The sequence below is a fragment of the Rhinolophus hipposideros genome (genome assembly GCF_964194185.1).
Source record: "Rhinolophus hipposideros genome assembly, chromosome: 6".
NCBI classification, from domain to species: domain Eukaryota; kingdom Metazoa; phylum Chordata; class Mammalia; order Chiroptera; family Rhinolophidae; genus Rhinolophus; species Rhinolophus hipposideros.
In genome coordinates this window covers 71,747,558-71,763,992 of record NC_138052.1, presented here as the reverse complement: position 1 = coordinate 71,763,992, position 16,435 = coordinate 71,747,558, and the positions used below count along the sequence as shown (strand labels likewise).

Genomic DNA, 16,435 nt, shown 5'->3' with positions numbered 1-16,435 from the left:
ATTCATCAACAGAGACGTTTGAAAACCGAGGTACTACTGTACTTTAATTTGATTCTGTGTTCTTGTCTGTAAAGTGGGGAATAACTCCACCTACCTCTTAGTCTTGTTAAGAGGATTAAACAGAATTAGATCTGTAAACTAATAGATACACAATAAACAACTTCATTATGTTGTTTCTTTTAATGTGTGATAGATAGAGTTAAACTTAATAATTTTGATGGGATCTGATCAGTAGAGAGTAAACTACTTTCCCTTTCTGGGACATCATCCTATTCTTTCATTTGTGTCACCTAAAAGTATTAACATTATCTTTTGTGGGCATGCAGACATACCGTGTTTCCCCGAAAATAAGACCTAGCCGGATCATCAGCTCTAATGTATCTTTTGGAGGAAAAATTAATAAGACCTGGTCTTATATTATGTTAGATAAGACCCGGTCTTATAGTAAAATAAGACTGGTATTTTCGGGGAAACACGGTACTATTAATTTATATTGCACTTAAAAGTACCGATTTCTACTAGTATGTCACACATAGCCTTACTTGTTGACATTTTAAGCCTAAAGTGTAAGAAGTTAATCAGATGAAATTTGATAGGAATGAAGGTTATGTTGGCTTGTTGCTCATTAATTTTTTGTTTGGTTTATTTTGTTTTTAATATACTTTATTTTTTAGAGCAGGTTTAGGTTCACAGTAAAATTGAGAGCAAGTTACAGAGATTTCCCATATGCCCCCTGCCCCACACATGCACAGCCTCCATTATCAGCATCCCCTATGGGAGTGGGACATTCGTTACAATTGATGAACCTACATTGACACGTCATAATCATCAAAGTCAATACTTTACATAACGATCACTCTTGGTTTTGTACATTCTAGGAGACAAATGTATAATAACATGTATCCAGCATTATAGTATCATACAAAGTATTTTTACTGCCCTGAAAATCTTCGGTGTTCCATATATTCATCCCTTCTTCCCCATCCCTTGGCAACCACTGAACTTTTTGCTGTCTCCATAGTTTTGTCTTTTCCGGAATGTCAAATAGTGTAATCATATAGTAAGTAGCCTTTTCAGATTGGCTTCTTTCATTTAGTAATATACATTTAAGTTTCCCCCTTGTCTTTTCATGGCTTGATAGCTCATTTCATTTTAGTGCTGAATAATATTCAATTGTCTGTATATACCACAGTATATCCATTCGCATACTGAAGGACGTCTTGAATTATTTCCAGGTTTGGGCTATTTTGAATAAAGCTGCTATAAACATGTGTGCAGATTTTTCTGTGGATATAAATCTTCAGCTCCTTTGGGTAAATACCAAGGAGTGGGATTGCTGGATCATATGATAAGAATATGTTTAGTTTTGTAAGAAACCACCAAACTGTCTTCCAAAGTGGCTGTACAACTTTGCATTCTCACCAGAAATGAGAGAGTTCCTGCTGCTATACACCCAACCAGCATTTGGTGTTGTCAGTGTTCTGGAATTTGGTCATTCAGATAGGTGTATAATGGTACACATTAACTTTTAGCAAGTGCTCGGTTTTTTGAATCATGATGCAAAGCTAAATATCAGCTGCCTCAGAGTTGTATATGCTACAGATTTGATAGGTATGTGATTACTGGAAAGATCATAGACATTGGAGGCAGCCAGACCTGAGGTTTCTACCTTAACTCTGGTGTACTAGTATGGAGAGTTATTTAACTTCTTGAGGCCAGTTTCCTCTTTTGTAAAATGGAAGTCATAAATCAATAATAACAGTACTTACTTCGGTGAGTTGTATGAATAAATTGTGTACCCTCTCTGATTTTATTCAAGTGATTAATAAAAATATTTGACCAGAATGGGACCCAAGACTGAACCTTTCATCACACCACTATTCGCTTTTCTCTAGGTCGAATAACCACCCTTCTTTGAGTACAGATATCTGCCTCATCATCCAGCCTACACAGTTTCATCTTTCAGGTATATCTGGACAGGCTTTGTCAAATGCTTTACTAAAATCAAATACTCACTAAGGTATTTGTACACCTTTTCTCTTCTTCCATCTCAGATTTTGGGTGGATAGGTACCATTTTTTAAATTCTCTCTTAATTAGTTCCTCCTTGTTCTTCTAAAGAATATATAGAGGTCTCTGGTTTCTAGGTTACTATATTTCCTGAGTAGATGATCCCTAGATGAAGTAATTTGAGTTTCCCTGGCTTCTTCTAGAAGGAGTCATTGTAGAAAATGATACATGTGTTAGCCGAGACAAATCTCTCATTTTATTTGAGGGTTATGTGTGTGCGCACATGCATGTGTGTCTGATGGTGCGACAGGGCTTGAATTACACCTTTGGAACTCTTTGTTCCTATCTATCTATTCAGTATCTCTACCATCAAATCAGAGCTTAGATTCCTCATCACTTTTGCTATCACAGACAATTAGAATTCAGTAGAAGGAGATAGCCTGGAATTCTAACCAGTAGCTCAATCCAAACTCCTAAAATCTGGCTGGGGTGGGTGGTAATGTGTTTTGATAATACGATTAGTGAAGGAAGAAGCACCCCCTAGGAAATCATAACCAAAAGTCTTAAGCAAGTCCTTTTGTTGACAACTTTATCCAAGAAACCATCTTCTCTGGAGACTTTTCTAAACTTTAGACTAATCCTCTCCTTGCCACAGAAATCCTTTTGTTAGGAGAAACTGTAAGCGAACGCAGGGGTGACAGGCCTCTGTAAACACCAGTTCTGTCTCCAAATTCTTTCAATTGTCAGTCTCCCATCTGTGCTGCTGTACCCAGGGATCTATCAAGTGTTGAAATGAATGCAATTATTCAGAAGTCCTCTTCTCAGACTATTTCAACCTATGTCTAATTTTTGAGCCAATCACTATGAAATTCTAGGCAAATGACAACAGCAATAACCTTCGATTGCTTTTTTTTCAAGTATTATGTACCGTTGCCTTGGACAGCATATTTAAAATATTCCAGGTCACAGGTGATGGTATAAAACCTCTGGTCCAGTGTGGAGTTAAATTTGAAGCTTCTTAGTAGTTGAAGCAAATTAAAACTGAAATAGCAGTAATGTAGTCCTGGAAATAAATGAAGAATAATAAATAATAAATGAAATTGTAATAAGGAAAACCTATTATATATTACTGCAAAGTTATTTATGGAATTATATGTTGATAGAAAAGGTGATAGTAAATTATAATAGAAGCAGCATCTTACCTGTGGTAACAAGAACCAAATAAGCTTTACAAGTAATCACAATCTATCTTTGGATGTACAAACGACAGTTTACCTCACCACACCCCACTGTTCAAAACACACCAAGCTTTGAAATAATATGTGTAAAGTGCCAGCACAGGGTATGTACCCAGTAAATTTTAGTGCCCCTCTATTTCTCTACTGTAAACGTCAGTATACATTTTTACCACACCTGAAATTGACATTTTGAGGATCCTTTAAGAGGCACTGCTGCCAGTTACAAGTCCTAATATCCCAATTTACATTTTGAATCTTCTAAAAAGTGAATATTTTAACATAAATTCAATTTACTGGAAAAGATTTACAGGCCCCAAGTGTCTGTTGATTACCACTTTTAGTCTCTTTAACTCCAGCACTCCCAGATTTTCTGATCCCAAGCCATTTATTAAACAGTTTAATTGCTCTAGCTTTTCCCTTTTGTGGTTCATCTCCTACAGGTTTTATCTCCTTACATTAGTTCCAAGGGCCTAGGGACATCATGAGATTACTCCAATAGAGGCTAAATCTGCCTCCTCCCTTTTTCGATTGGTGGCACAGGCACCAAGTTTGACACACTGCATTTAACTGATTTTCTATTGTTACCAGTTTACATCTATAGGGAACAATTCTTTGTGAAACGTCACAATAGACAGAGAAGCAGGGTTATCTATCTTCTGGCTGCTTAATAAAACAAGAGTGACAACAATAGACAGGATAATTATGCTTACGGAGCACCACTATCTGAGACGATTTCCATCAATGTCTTCTATAATTTTATGAAGCACAAATCTTTTACTGGACAGAATGTAGCTGAAGTACAAACTATTGGGTTTAAAATGGCATAATTGCACAGTAAAATCTCTGCTATAGAAAAACTATTTTGCTGGTGAAATACCATATTATTGTATTGTCTATTATAATTCCCATGGTATATTGTCAAAATACAAACTCGCATCTTTCATAAAATGCTGAGGAACAGCTATAATTCTAAACAGCCCTAATCTTGCCAAATTTCTAAATACAATGATCTTAGAAGATCCAGAAGGTAGACATTCTTGATATGTACATGCCTTTAAATATCAACAGCGAAAGAGAGATTCAAGAGAAAATGGCAGAGTTGAATCCTGTTGTGTGAATGACATTGGGGGAGAGTACAGGGAGTATGCCAGTGGTTACTATTTAGGTCCCAAAAGTTCTGTTAGGAAGCACAGCCAAACTGTGGTTGCAAAAATGGGTGGCCAAATCATAGCCTAATGTTTGTGGCTTGGTTATAGCCAGATCACCTAAAGACCTAGCTGGTTGGCTCTATGCATGGGTCCCAACTTGATTCCTCTCTCTTGATTACTGTCCCCACTACCCACCATGGGAGGCCCCATATGGGAAGTGCTCTTGTAACATCTTGGGGTATCTGTATTATGGTAGCTTTTGGAGGTGTCCCACATGGCTACCTGTGCCTACCAGCAGAACTCCCTTTAGGGCATGGTAGCTTTGGGAAAATACTCCACAGCACCCCTTCCTCCTAAAGATTACCTTGGAAGGCTGGGCTTCCGTGAGCTGGTTGAGGAGAGCAGCTGTGTCTGTGACATTTGTGGATGGTTCCTGCCTGTCCATAAAGCCCTCATGGTTCCCAGAATTCACCCTGAATGAGAGGACTCCCTGTAACCAACTATGCAGAAGGCGTAGCCGAAGAAGCCTGTAGCAGTAATGACTTGATTCTCATACACCTCTAAAACCATCTCCTGGGCAGGACCAGACTCTGAACCAGGTCTTCTTTGGCAGCTGGGAGCAAGCCTGCTGGTAACTGGTACCACTATGGTGACCAAGCATCCTGGTTTACCTGGGATTATGTTAATTTTAGGACCGAACGTACTGCGTCCCAGAACACCGCTCAGTCTCAAGCAAATGGGAATGGCTGGTCACCTTGATCTCTGATTTTGTCCTATCAGCTGACAAAGATAACTATGTAGTTAAGGGATTACAATATGCCAGCTGTAATCCTTTATTCCATGTGAGTCAGCTGAAGGCCTCACAATGACCTGTAAGTTCTGTCTTAGAAGTCTTACCACTCCTTTGGGAGTGTGAGAGACAGGTAAGGCACATTATTATCCTCCTTTCACAGCCTGAAGAGGTTAGGCCACCTGTCTCTAGAGTGGGAATGAAGAGCCAGACAGAGAAAAGAGGTGCTCTGTATCCATGAACCATGTCCTCTCCACCTGGGAGCGATTGCTTTTCAGTTCTGTCCATACGGAGCCTCACTGTTGGGACCACTTACCTGGAAGGATTTTGGTGATGTCACCCTTTCTTTTCACCAGCATTTGCTAAACTGGGCTGGGTGGTGACCTTTCTGGTAGGAGGCCAAAAGGTCACACATTTCTGGTTTCAGCCTCACTCCTGAAACTGTAAACAAAGACTCTTCTGTAGGGAGAAAATGAGAAAAGCACAAACATATTATTTCCTGGGATCGTTCATGGTGTATTTTTAACGTCTTTGTAATATTTTCACCTGAAGAGATGTCAAAACGTGAGCCAGACTTACCCACCAATAACTTATACTGACTCATGGATAACCTACTGTATTCAATCTACTAATAGTTGTCAAGTGCCTCCTACTTAATCCAATTGGGTGTATATTTACCAAAAGAACACTTGGGTAAGGCATTATGCTAGGTGTTGAAGATGGTAAAAATAGGAATAGAACTGGGAGACCCACACACACACTGACAGACAAGGACCAAAGTGAGGTGCAAACAAAGAACCATGGCACCCCCTCTCCTAAGTCTGAGAAGCATCAGAAAAGCATGGACTCGGGCCCTTTGAGTCTTAAAGGATGACTACGTCAAGAGTCAAGGACTTCCAGGGAGGACATTCCTGGCTGAGGGATCAGCATGAGCAAAGGCATGGAGGGAGGAAAGTGTTTGAGAGAACTGCATGTAATCTTGCAGGGTTAGAGCAAAGCTAACTGGAAGATCAAGTTGGAAAAATGGGTTAGAACCAGGCAGTGAAGGGAAGTACTATCAAGCCAGGGAGTCTGAATATTATCCCTAGTGAGGATAGGCAATAAGCATCGTGCCCGGCTAGATGTGTTTTGGAAAGTTTCAAATCCTGTTACATTAGATACAATGGGCAATCTATTTAAATAGACTCTCAGGTGCAACTTTTACACACACACACACACACACACACAGACACACACACACACACACACAAAACGTTTGTCTTCTGATTCATGTATTTGGTTAGTTCAGAATGCTGGCTGTTTGCATTTTTATAAATGCCTGTGTTTGTTAAGTGTGTTATTCCTGGGTGTTCCCTATGCTAAAGTTATGGGCCAACTCCTCCAAAAGTTAACGTTTTAAGGGACTCATCTGTAAAATGGGGATAATAAAACTCTCTGGCAGATTGCTCTAAGTTTAAAGAAGATAATGTATGCAAAACATCTTGGTTTGTTACTGATACACAATATATTTTTAATAACTGGTAGCCGTTGTTACAAGCATCAGCAGAGATACCAACTGAGAAACATAGCAAGAGGCAAAGACGACATTTCAATCTGCATAAACCTGGGTTGCTCTAAATATTGCACAGTTTAACAGTTTAAAAAGAGAAGCTTTGGCGTGCTGAAGGTATAAAATGCCTTAATGATATTGTTTGCTGGAAGCTGCTCACATCCAAAGGGAAAAAAATAAACCTGCAATGCCAGCTCTGCCTCACTTGGCATAGACCTATGCTCTGGGTAACCTGTGGCCCTGACTCCTTTGGTTTGGAATTACATATTTGCTAGGCTGGAAATGGGAGACATCAAGTTTTGTTGCTATGCATAATACATTTTCAGAGGTATATTATAATACACAAGTTTGTATTCTACTTTTGTATTCTACATGTCAAAGCATAAACAAACTGCTAAAATAAACAGTTGCAGAAACTTCACAGATTACTCTCAAGTCAAGTACAAACCATCCTGGGAACGTCCCTCAGGGAGAAGTGTCCTCTTGCCTTGGGGACAGTGGCATGAAAATTTCCCTCAGGCTTCCTTGCCCCTCAAAAGCAGCAGCTCCTCAAAAAGCAAGGAGGGAAGGAGTGGAGGGGAGAGAGAGAAAGAAAGAGAGGGAAAAAGAGGAAGAGGAGAGAAAGGGAGAGATGGAAAAAATAAGGAGGAGAGAGTGAGAAAGAGAAAGAGGGAGAGAGGGAGGGAGAGAGGGAGTGAAGAAGAGGGCGAGATATCTGGCAGAACAGTGCTGGGAAAGCAACTAGTTAATCAAAGGGAATACAATTTGTCTATGAACTGCCCGACTCTCCTTCCCAATTTATAGGGAAAACAGAAAGAAAGGAAGAAAAAGAAAAGAAAGAAGGAAAAAACAAAACAGAAGGAAGGGAAAAAGGAGCAGAGTGACTCGCCTGCAACAATCACACAAATGCAAAATCTTCCTTGGCTGATTCCTCATTAGCTTACTGAATCTGACAGCATAATTATCGCAGCTGCTTCACGCTTGGAATAAATAAATACGAAAGTGGGTGTTTAAAATTTTTTTTGAGAAGGGAAATTCAGTCATTTAGACAGTCAGTAGGACAAGTTTATTTAAAACTTTTAGATTCTTATGTATTTAGATCATTTCGGAACAAGATAATGAGATAGTTGTCTTTCATTCTAATTGAGTTCCTAAGCTCCTGGCTGTTGGCTGTCACCCCTTTCAAATTTTGCTTTAACTTTCCTTCCTTTAGAAATCTGATCCTGGTGTCTCCATTTACTCTTCCTGGGCTGAGAACCTGGTGAGGGCTCGGTGCACTGGAGTGCAGAGAGTGACTTAATGGGATTGAGGAGCTAAATAACCTTTCACAGGAAACAAGATAATCAAATCTCTTTTACTTGCCTGTAATGGCTAAAAGAGAAAGCACAAGTTAAAAAGAAAGCTTGGAAATTAAACCATCATTTCAAAATGTCTTGTAATTTCACTTGTCACGTGGTTTTTACACTGCTCTTACGCATCATCAATCCATCAGCTGGAGTTGCTTAGTGCATTTAATTATTCAGAGTGCACACAGCCTCGTGACTACGTGGTAATTTTAGCTCATGTGTATGTATATAGGCTTCATATCTTCAAAGCCCAAAGGATCACACCGTACTTTAAATTGAAGTTGCTAACTAACAAGAAGTGCACTTAAAACTCTGACTAGGGGCACAGCATACTATATGCATTTCCGATTAAAGCAGATGATCTTTCCTTTTAAAATTAATTAGTGCCTATTTATCTTTTCCTCTCCCTCCCACCCCTCATTCTCCCAGGACCAAATTTATATGAACCCTTGTATTCAGTGAGTTAAAAGCTTTATAAAATAAACATTCTGTCAATCTGGGGTAAAGGAAATGAGTATTAACCCATTGTGCAGGTTGAGAAATTGAGGTTTATGAAGGCCAATAATGCATGTTACATTGGGAAAAAAAGAAAACCCAGGTCTTTTAACTCTCAGTCCAGAGCTTGGACTCCCTATTCCATTTGTCTGACCTCAAGGAAATAGAACATCAACATTAAAGAAAACTTTAAAAAAGGAAAAAAATTATTCACAATCCCCCTGAACTGGAAGAGCATTTTTCTATAATACTTTTCAGCTTTGTTAAAATGTATAATACATTTTCACAGGTACATTATAATATATAATTTTGTATCCTACTTTCTTTTAGTGCATGCCATAGCATAAACATTTCCATATTACTACACACTCTTGTGAATGATCATATTGACCATATGCTGAGTCAATAGGCCAACATGTGTCCAATGGGTTCCCTGCTGTGGAATATTTAGATTGCTTCTTTTATTTTTATTTTGTAAATTTAAAAAATTATAGGCAACACTACAAGGAACATTTTTAGCATCTAGGAGTTTTGTTTTCTTCTGTTCAATCGTTTCTTTGTATAATTTCCAGGAACCAAAGTACAGGATTGAAGGTTGTGACCGTTTTATGGCTCCTGATATGTATGCCAACTGACACCACCGTCATCAGAGAATCATTTTACCCACAATATCGTAAACACTGGGAGTCATGAGGCTAAGGGCAAAAAATAACTAATTTAACAATTATTTGTAGTTATTTAATCATTAGTAAGGCTGTCTATTTATTCCATGTGTTGATACACTCTTTTCTGTTTCCTTTGCAGAAATTGGTATGTTATGCCTTTGCCCAATTTTTCACTGAATTCCTGGTATATTTCTTATGAAATTGAATGGGTTATAGTGAAACAAAAAATAAACCACCATTGTTTAAGAAATTTTAAAACCCAAAGTTGACTGTGTATTAAAAACAAAGAACAAAAACTAAGACAAAAGGTCAGCGGTCTCCGTTATACATAAAATCAAGCCCTCTTAATTGTGAGATATTAAACATGTTACCTGGGGACATGTGGAATCTTTCCTGGGAAGGCTTTAAAATAAACACAGATAGAGCATGAGACAGTGGAAAGGTCATGGGACTGGGAATAAAAATCTTGGTTCCAATTCTCATTTTGCTACTAAGTTCCCATGTGATCTTTAGTGAGAAGCAATGAGTAGTGGGAAGAGAGTGCCTTGGGAGTCTGACCTAAAGTCAAATCTTGGCTCTCCCACTTACTGGCTTTATTACTTTGAGCAATTAATCTCTCTCAATCCAATTTTCTAATAAGTAATATGAGGATAATAACTCTACCCTACCAGTTGGTGTAAAGATTGAACAAGAATTTATGTAAAGCACATAGCCACCCAACAAATGACAACCACTATTAGGCCCCCCTGGGTGTCAGGGATTCGTCTACAGAATAAAGATATGGAATAGAGAGTCTAAGATCCTTTCCTACTGGAAGGTCTCACTCTTTCCTGAAGAGTTTATCTTTACTTGGAGGCTCTTTCATGACTAACAAATTTAACCAATTTAAGGACTTGGTGGGTCTGAGGGACTTGGTTTACCCAGACTTCTCATAGCAACACAACTCTGCAACACCCTGAGCCATGTCTCAACTCAATATGTTGTCTAATGTACTGGAATGGGTTGAGCACAACTTTGAGCATAGAAAGTGAAGAGGTGTGTTATGGAGGAAACTTCCATGCTTGTTAATGTATTGCTTCTTCAGTACTGACTAATGGAGGATTTAAAAGGTATAAAGAGTGGTCTGAGTTAGGTTACAAACTCCTAGAAGCAGAATAGAGTTGAGAGACCTAGCTCAGAATACCCCTTCCGTTTTCCCCATAATCCCCAACCCATGAAACCTGGCCTGCAGCATGACAAAATATTCTGGTTAAATTTTGAATAGACTAGACAATATAAGCAATAAACAGAATAGATTTGAAATGATTAGCCTACAAAGAGCTAAACTGAATTTCACTATTACATGTTTAAAATGTTTAGATTGTTGCAAGAAGGCATATAGTGATAGGAGCAAAAACAAGGATGAAATATGAGTCAGAACTGCACCACTATTATTAAAAAAAGACACCTTCAGAATAATGTTAGATGGTATTAGGAGGAGGATGACATTCCTCTCCCTGGACATTCTTCCTCCCCAACCATCCAGACTCCATCATTTTTCATGACCCACTCACAAAGCCATCCTGGATCCCCACAGCTGGAATTAATCTCACCTCCTGTGAACATCCAGAGCACTTCACCCTTGATCTGCAGCTGTTTATATAGTTTATATACTTGTCTCATTTCCTAAAGGATTGTAAGCTCTTTGAGGACAGGGTCCATGACTAATTCATTTTTTGTATCCCTTAATATCACATCTACTAGACCTTCTGGAAATCTCCGATGAATAAACTGGAATGTAATTCTTCTACTATATTAGAAACTTGAGTCTACGTTGGGTCCATAGACGCAGAGATAAACAAAATAATTGAAACAGGTTCAGAATAGGATCATGAAACAAAATGAATAAAGAGTGAGAAAAACAGAATCTATATTTGGGGTTGGGGAGGAAGGTCAAAGGAATTCAGCCTAGAGAAGTGAGCTTTGGAAAGTGCTATCATATGATCCTCAAACATATTAAAGAGATAACATTAAAAGAAGGCCTGAAGTTCTTTTTTTGGAGCAAAACAAAAAAATTACTCAGATTTTAATGAAGCAATGTGAATAAAGCTTGCTGAAGAACTATCAGAGTACAGATACTAGGGTGGTGTGTTGAAGGGTAGAGGTGAATGCTAGGCCTTCTACCATCCCTACAAGTATGAAAGTACAGGGTGACACAAAGGACTCTGGCAAACTGTTTTTACAAAATTACTTGTGAAACAATCGCAAGCTTTTAAAATTTTAGGGTTTTTTCCCCCCCAAGATGCTGAAAACTATTTTAAAGGAGAAGAGGGATTTAGTCCAGGAGGGAATGGAAGAGACTCAAGCCTGGGATTTGGAAAGCAGAATGGGACCAAGCCACAGAGAAACAGCCTTTGATGTCCTGATGATCAAGGACCAGGGCTGAAGGACCAGACTCTTAAATCACGTGGCATTTATTGCCCCAGATAAAATAATACTTTTGTAGATCAGTGTCTGTGGTTCAAAATGGCTGGGTTCCAAAATCAGTCTTAACTCTCCAAGGGTAACATTTGGAAGGCTCCCTGAAAGAACGAAGTGGAACCAGTTTTTAGAAGGGGCAGCTTAATGATTTTCTACTCCCCCTACCCCCAAATCATTAAACAGTGTTCCTTTCCCAGAGTCCAAGTTCATACTGAGGGCAAAGGGAATTAAACAAAGAAGCTGAAATTGCAGCTAAGATTAGGGAGTTGCCAAGGGCCTAATTTTAGGTCCTAGCTGACCCAGCTGACGTCCTGCACTGCTGGCTCAGCCATGAGGACCACAAGCGTGGCCATAATCCGGTGACTGAGTGAGAAGAGCGTCTCCCTAGACATCTGCGAAAGCAATTAGCTTGCTGTTGGGTGTGTTTTCAGAGAGACTACCAATAATTTTTCCTTCAACAAATGTTTCTTCAGGTGTTCAAGAGTCAATAAGGGAATATGTCAGTGCCTGGCAGAAGTTCCCACATACTTGCCATTCTAATATTCACGCTTCTCCAGTTCAGAGTGCTCTCTACAAGGGAACTAATCCTGGAATTCCTGGATTTTCATGACAAGTAAGCCCTGAATTTCCCCTGCCAATAAGCTCAATGCCATAACCTGGAGAAAGTGCTGCTCGGGACATCTCAGGCTTTGCAAAAATAAACATGGATGGATGGGAGCAATTCTTGCATTTTGCAGGGAATGTCACTGTCACTCTTCTCTGGGATTTAGGCTGTCCTTCTACTCTTCACATATTTCTCAGCCACAGGTTTCATGCTTCAAGTGTCTTCTTCAGAGGGCAGACAATAAGAGCTGGCATCTCCCAGATCAAAGGGGAAACAGAATATATTTTAAAGTGACAACTTTGTTATCCTGCAACCAGAATAAAAGCAGAATAATAAAATAATATAAGTATAAGCCTCTAAACGATTCCATACTGAAATGTCACCAGAGGGCAAAATTTCTTGCATAATTATGGCAGGAAAACTCTCTTTACAAACTGTCCACAAGAGCATCTCTTATTTTTGCACAATTCTTACGCCTGGGGCAGCCCACCAGGGACGAGGATATAGATTCTGTGTCCCTGCAGGTTGGAAACTGTGATAACTGATTGGTACTCCCTGTATGCAAAGAAGAGCCTTAATAAAGGCTCATTGCTACGGGCAATGAAAAAGGAGGCTGGCACGGCCAGGCCAAGGGCACGCATCCCTTAGCTGATGTGCCCTCGGTGAGGGCCACTGTTGTCAAGGAGCATAAACTGACCCAAGCCGCTTCTTTCTCTTCCTCTATTTTTCTTCCCAATTTTCCTGATAGATTTGCTTTCCCTGTCTACTTGTCCCAAGTCCTATCTGTCGGTCTGTCTCTAAACCTATTTCTGCACCCCCTCCCACATGCACACATACATACATACCGCCCCCCCACCTTCCCCTGTCTCTTGGCGCTGGCCCTTTCATCTTCTCCCTCGGGGATTTGAGATGTCGCTGCAGGAAGTGCTTGTCGGTGGAGGCAGCAGCGGCAGAGCCCTGTGGCTTTGACAAACCTCATTTAATTGGGAGGAAGCCAGGAGAATTTGAAAGAACTGAAACATCCACGAAACTCCTTTTATCAGGCATAATTTAAACTCTGCATGGAAAAACCCCTATATGTATAAAGAAAAGTCAACTTCCCTCCTGCTGCGAGCACTCTTCGTCTCCCCCCAGTGCAGGCAGGCTCCTGCAAGATTCCAGCTTTTCATTTTTCTAAAAGTGTCAAAGTAGATTTGGGCTCTGTGGCTGGGTGAACAGAGAAGGAATACAGATCGGCCTCTCTCTTTCACCCACATGTGCGTGCAAACACACACACACACACACACACACACACACACACACACACACACGTGGCGGAGCCCCTTTCTTGGTGGCTTTGCTTCAGATGGCCAGGAAAAATCAAAACCCAAGTTTCTACCAACACATCACTTTGGACAGTGATTGTTTCTTCCTAATTACCGTTCATCAGGCAAAACCTGGTGCCCAGAAAACTTTGAAGATCCCCAGCGATTCTCAGTATGTAGAATGATAGATCCTGGAGGAGGGCAGATGGGAGAAGTTTGTTTAAGTGGAGAGAGGGAAGTGAGAGTGTGTGTGTGTGCGTGTGTGTGTGTGTGTGTGTGTGTGTGTGTGTACACCTGAGCATGTATGCTTGCCTGAAGTAGTAGTTAGAAGTCCCACGCTCCTGAGAAGAAAGCTAAGAAGGGGAGATCTAGGGGCTTAGACTGGGAAGAGGATATGGGATGGGAGTGGGGAAGAGGCTGAGGACGAAGTGCGTGTGTGGAGGCGTGAGGCACCAGGAAGGGAGTAAGAACTATAGGATGCCTGGAATGTTTTGTATTCCACCCATATGCCAAACCATGTCCCTCCACTCCTACCAAATTCCACTCCAGATTCACCTCCAGTCTAATCCACTCACTTGAGTTATTCTAGTTCCTCCAAAGAATTGCCTTTAGCACACACATATTCTCTGAACATCTGCAACTGATTATGCACAGACTTCAGCTGTTTAGATATAATTTGTGCTACTATGTGTATGAGGGTGCCCTGTTTCCTCTTCCTCACCCTCTTTTCCTCCCACGCCATAGGATCCTTGGGGTCAAGGGCAAGCCTCTTTTTTCCCTTAATTTTTATGGCACTTAATATGTTCCTGACACTTAATGGCAACTTCATAAATACTGATGACTGACTCTTCTCACAGGGTTAAGAAAGACACAGTAAGCCCAGTAGTATGATTATGGTTAGTTTCAAAGATCCTAAATGACTCCCTTTAATAATAAAATACCTCAATAAGTCCCACACTAAAAGCTTTGAATTGCTGCAGGACAATGTCCTAGATATAGAGGGGATGCCTTTGGAAACCACGGAGACTTTGGCCAGACCGGCTGTCGAAGACTCTTGGACAGTAGCTCCCCGCCCCATCCCAGTACCTTCTTCCAGGTAGGAGCCCATAGACCTTCCTTCTTAGTTTTCGTCTCTCCCACTGAGGACTTCTAAAAACTATTTTCAGTTGAATAGTCCCTCCCAGAGAGCCCAGGCCACGCTTGCCCTGCCCACATCCTCCACATAGCCCTTCCTGGCCACATTCTGGGAAACAGGGCACTCCAGCCACAGGATACCTCCGCAGATTTCAGATTTGGGAGATGACTTCAGGCCCAGGCAGTAAAGCTGATTTCAGGGTAACTTGTGTTTCCCGTGGGCGCCTGGCCAGGGAGGACGCTCCCCTCCCCACAGCGTCCTGCCCTGGTCCTTCCCTTGGCAGCATCAGGTTACCAATGGAGACAGGCCCAGCTCTCCTCTCTGACATATCCATGTCACCTATCATCTTACTCTCTCATGGAAGGAGAGACGGGGGTTGTTAGAAACTTTGGTTGTGCTTCTCCTGGCATATGCCAGTGAAAGCAAACAACTCAGAGGCAACTTTCATCTCATCCAATTTCTAAGTGTGAGTGTGTATATGGGAAATGTTTGCATTATTACAAGGAGGTCTGTGTCACCTCAATCTACCAGTGCTCTTGAGTTTTAGAGCATCTCATGCGACACTCAAGTAAGATTGGGTCCCATCTTGCTTCTCCCAGGCAAATTGATCTCTAAGCTCACTTCTGATTGCAAATTCTATGATTCTCTAGTACTCAGAGGAAACACTTAGACACCAAGACTGACATGTGTACACATACGCACACACTCCCTCACTCACCATCAGGAAGCTGGTGTAGCTGAGACGGCAGGGTGCTGAAATAATCATGAACCAGTGCTTCCTGGGCGGAGACACGATCTCTAGGAAAACCCTTCAGCATTTGTGAGGCCAGGTCTTCAGCTTCAGGAACTCTGCCCAACCTAGAAAAGTGGGAGAGAAAAAGAGAGTTTTTCCAGAGTCCTCCCTTCTGAAAAATAAAAGGGGAAAGAAGATGGCTAGAAGAGTGTTTCAAATATAATTTTCCTGGGATTAGTAACGTTGATGGCAAATGGAAAAATAACCTCCATACTGAAACTCTTATGTGTCCTGTTACGAAAATGAAGGGGGAAAATCTCAGTATTCTATCATTCAGCTCCCCCAAAGCCTCCACAGTGTCTCTGGCACCTTGCATACATAAAGGATGCAGAATTATAATTATAGAAGCAGAACTATATAATTAGGGAATCTCCTTTGAGGGACACAGCAGCTCCCACCGAGCAGAAAAGACCGAATGGAAATACGCTCCAAGTGTTGCAAGCATAGAATCCTAGAAGGGGAAGAGGAAGAAAGGTGATTCTGGAGGGTGAAGCTTGAGGGGAAAATGTTTCTGAAGCTCAGTTCCCAGCGCTATTAGCTAAGGTGCTCTCTTGGTTCCCCCTGAGATGGAGCATAGGAAGAGGGGTACTTAAGTATCCAAATTACAATAAGGATAAGTCCTCAAGTTGATCTTATGCTGAATTATAGATTTGGAGATGAGTGAATCCATTAATTGATCAACTATTATGTGCTAGTAGGTGGTTGGCTCTGGGAGATACAGGCAAGACCCTGTCCTCTGGCAGGTTAGTCTAGTAGAGGAGTCAGATACTAGTTAAATTATCCTACAAATGCACAAGTACAACTGTGAAAAAAAGGCCCAGATACCTGACTTAGAGTGGAAGGAGCTGGTGAGGGAAGGCTTCACTGAGGAAGTGGCATTTGAGCTGAGAGCTGAGGAA

The 16,435-nt window shown here is 40.8% G+C and overlaps 1 protein-coding gene across 4 annotated transcripts in view; it reads right to left on the bottom strand.

Annotated features, from left to right (window-relative positions):
- Positions 1-672: 672 nt before the first annotated feature.
- The window catches only part of CDK15 (cyclin dependent kinase 15), a gene marked incomplete at its 5' end in the record, with an annotated part of 97,546 nt that continues 81,783 nt past the window's right edge, over positions 673-16,435 (bottom strand). For all 4 annotated transcript variants that reach the window (XM_081051809.1, XM_081051810.1, XM_081051807.1 and 1 more), the window contains 3 exons: positions 673-3,072; positions 5,502-5,644; positions 15,462-15,601. In XM_081051809.1, coding sequence (XP_080907935.1) covers positions 5,535-5,644; positions 15,462-15,601 — 250 coding nt within the window. In that variant the 3' untranslated portion in view covers positions 673-3,072; positions 5,502-5,534. The remainder of the gene's footprint in view (positions 3,073-5,501; positions 5,645-15,461; positions 15,602-16,435) is intronic.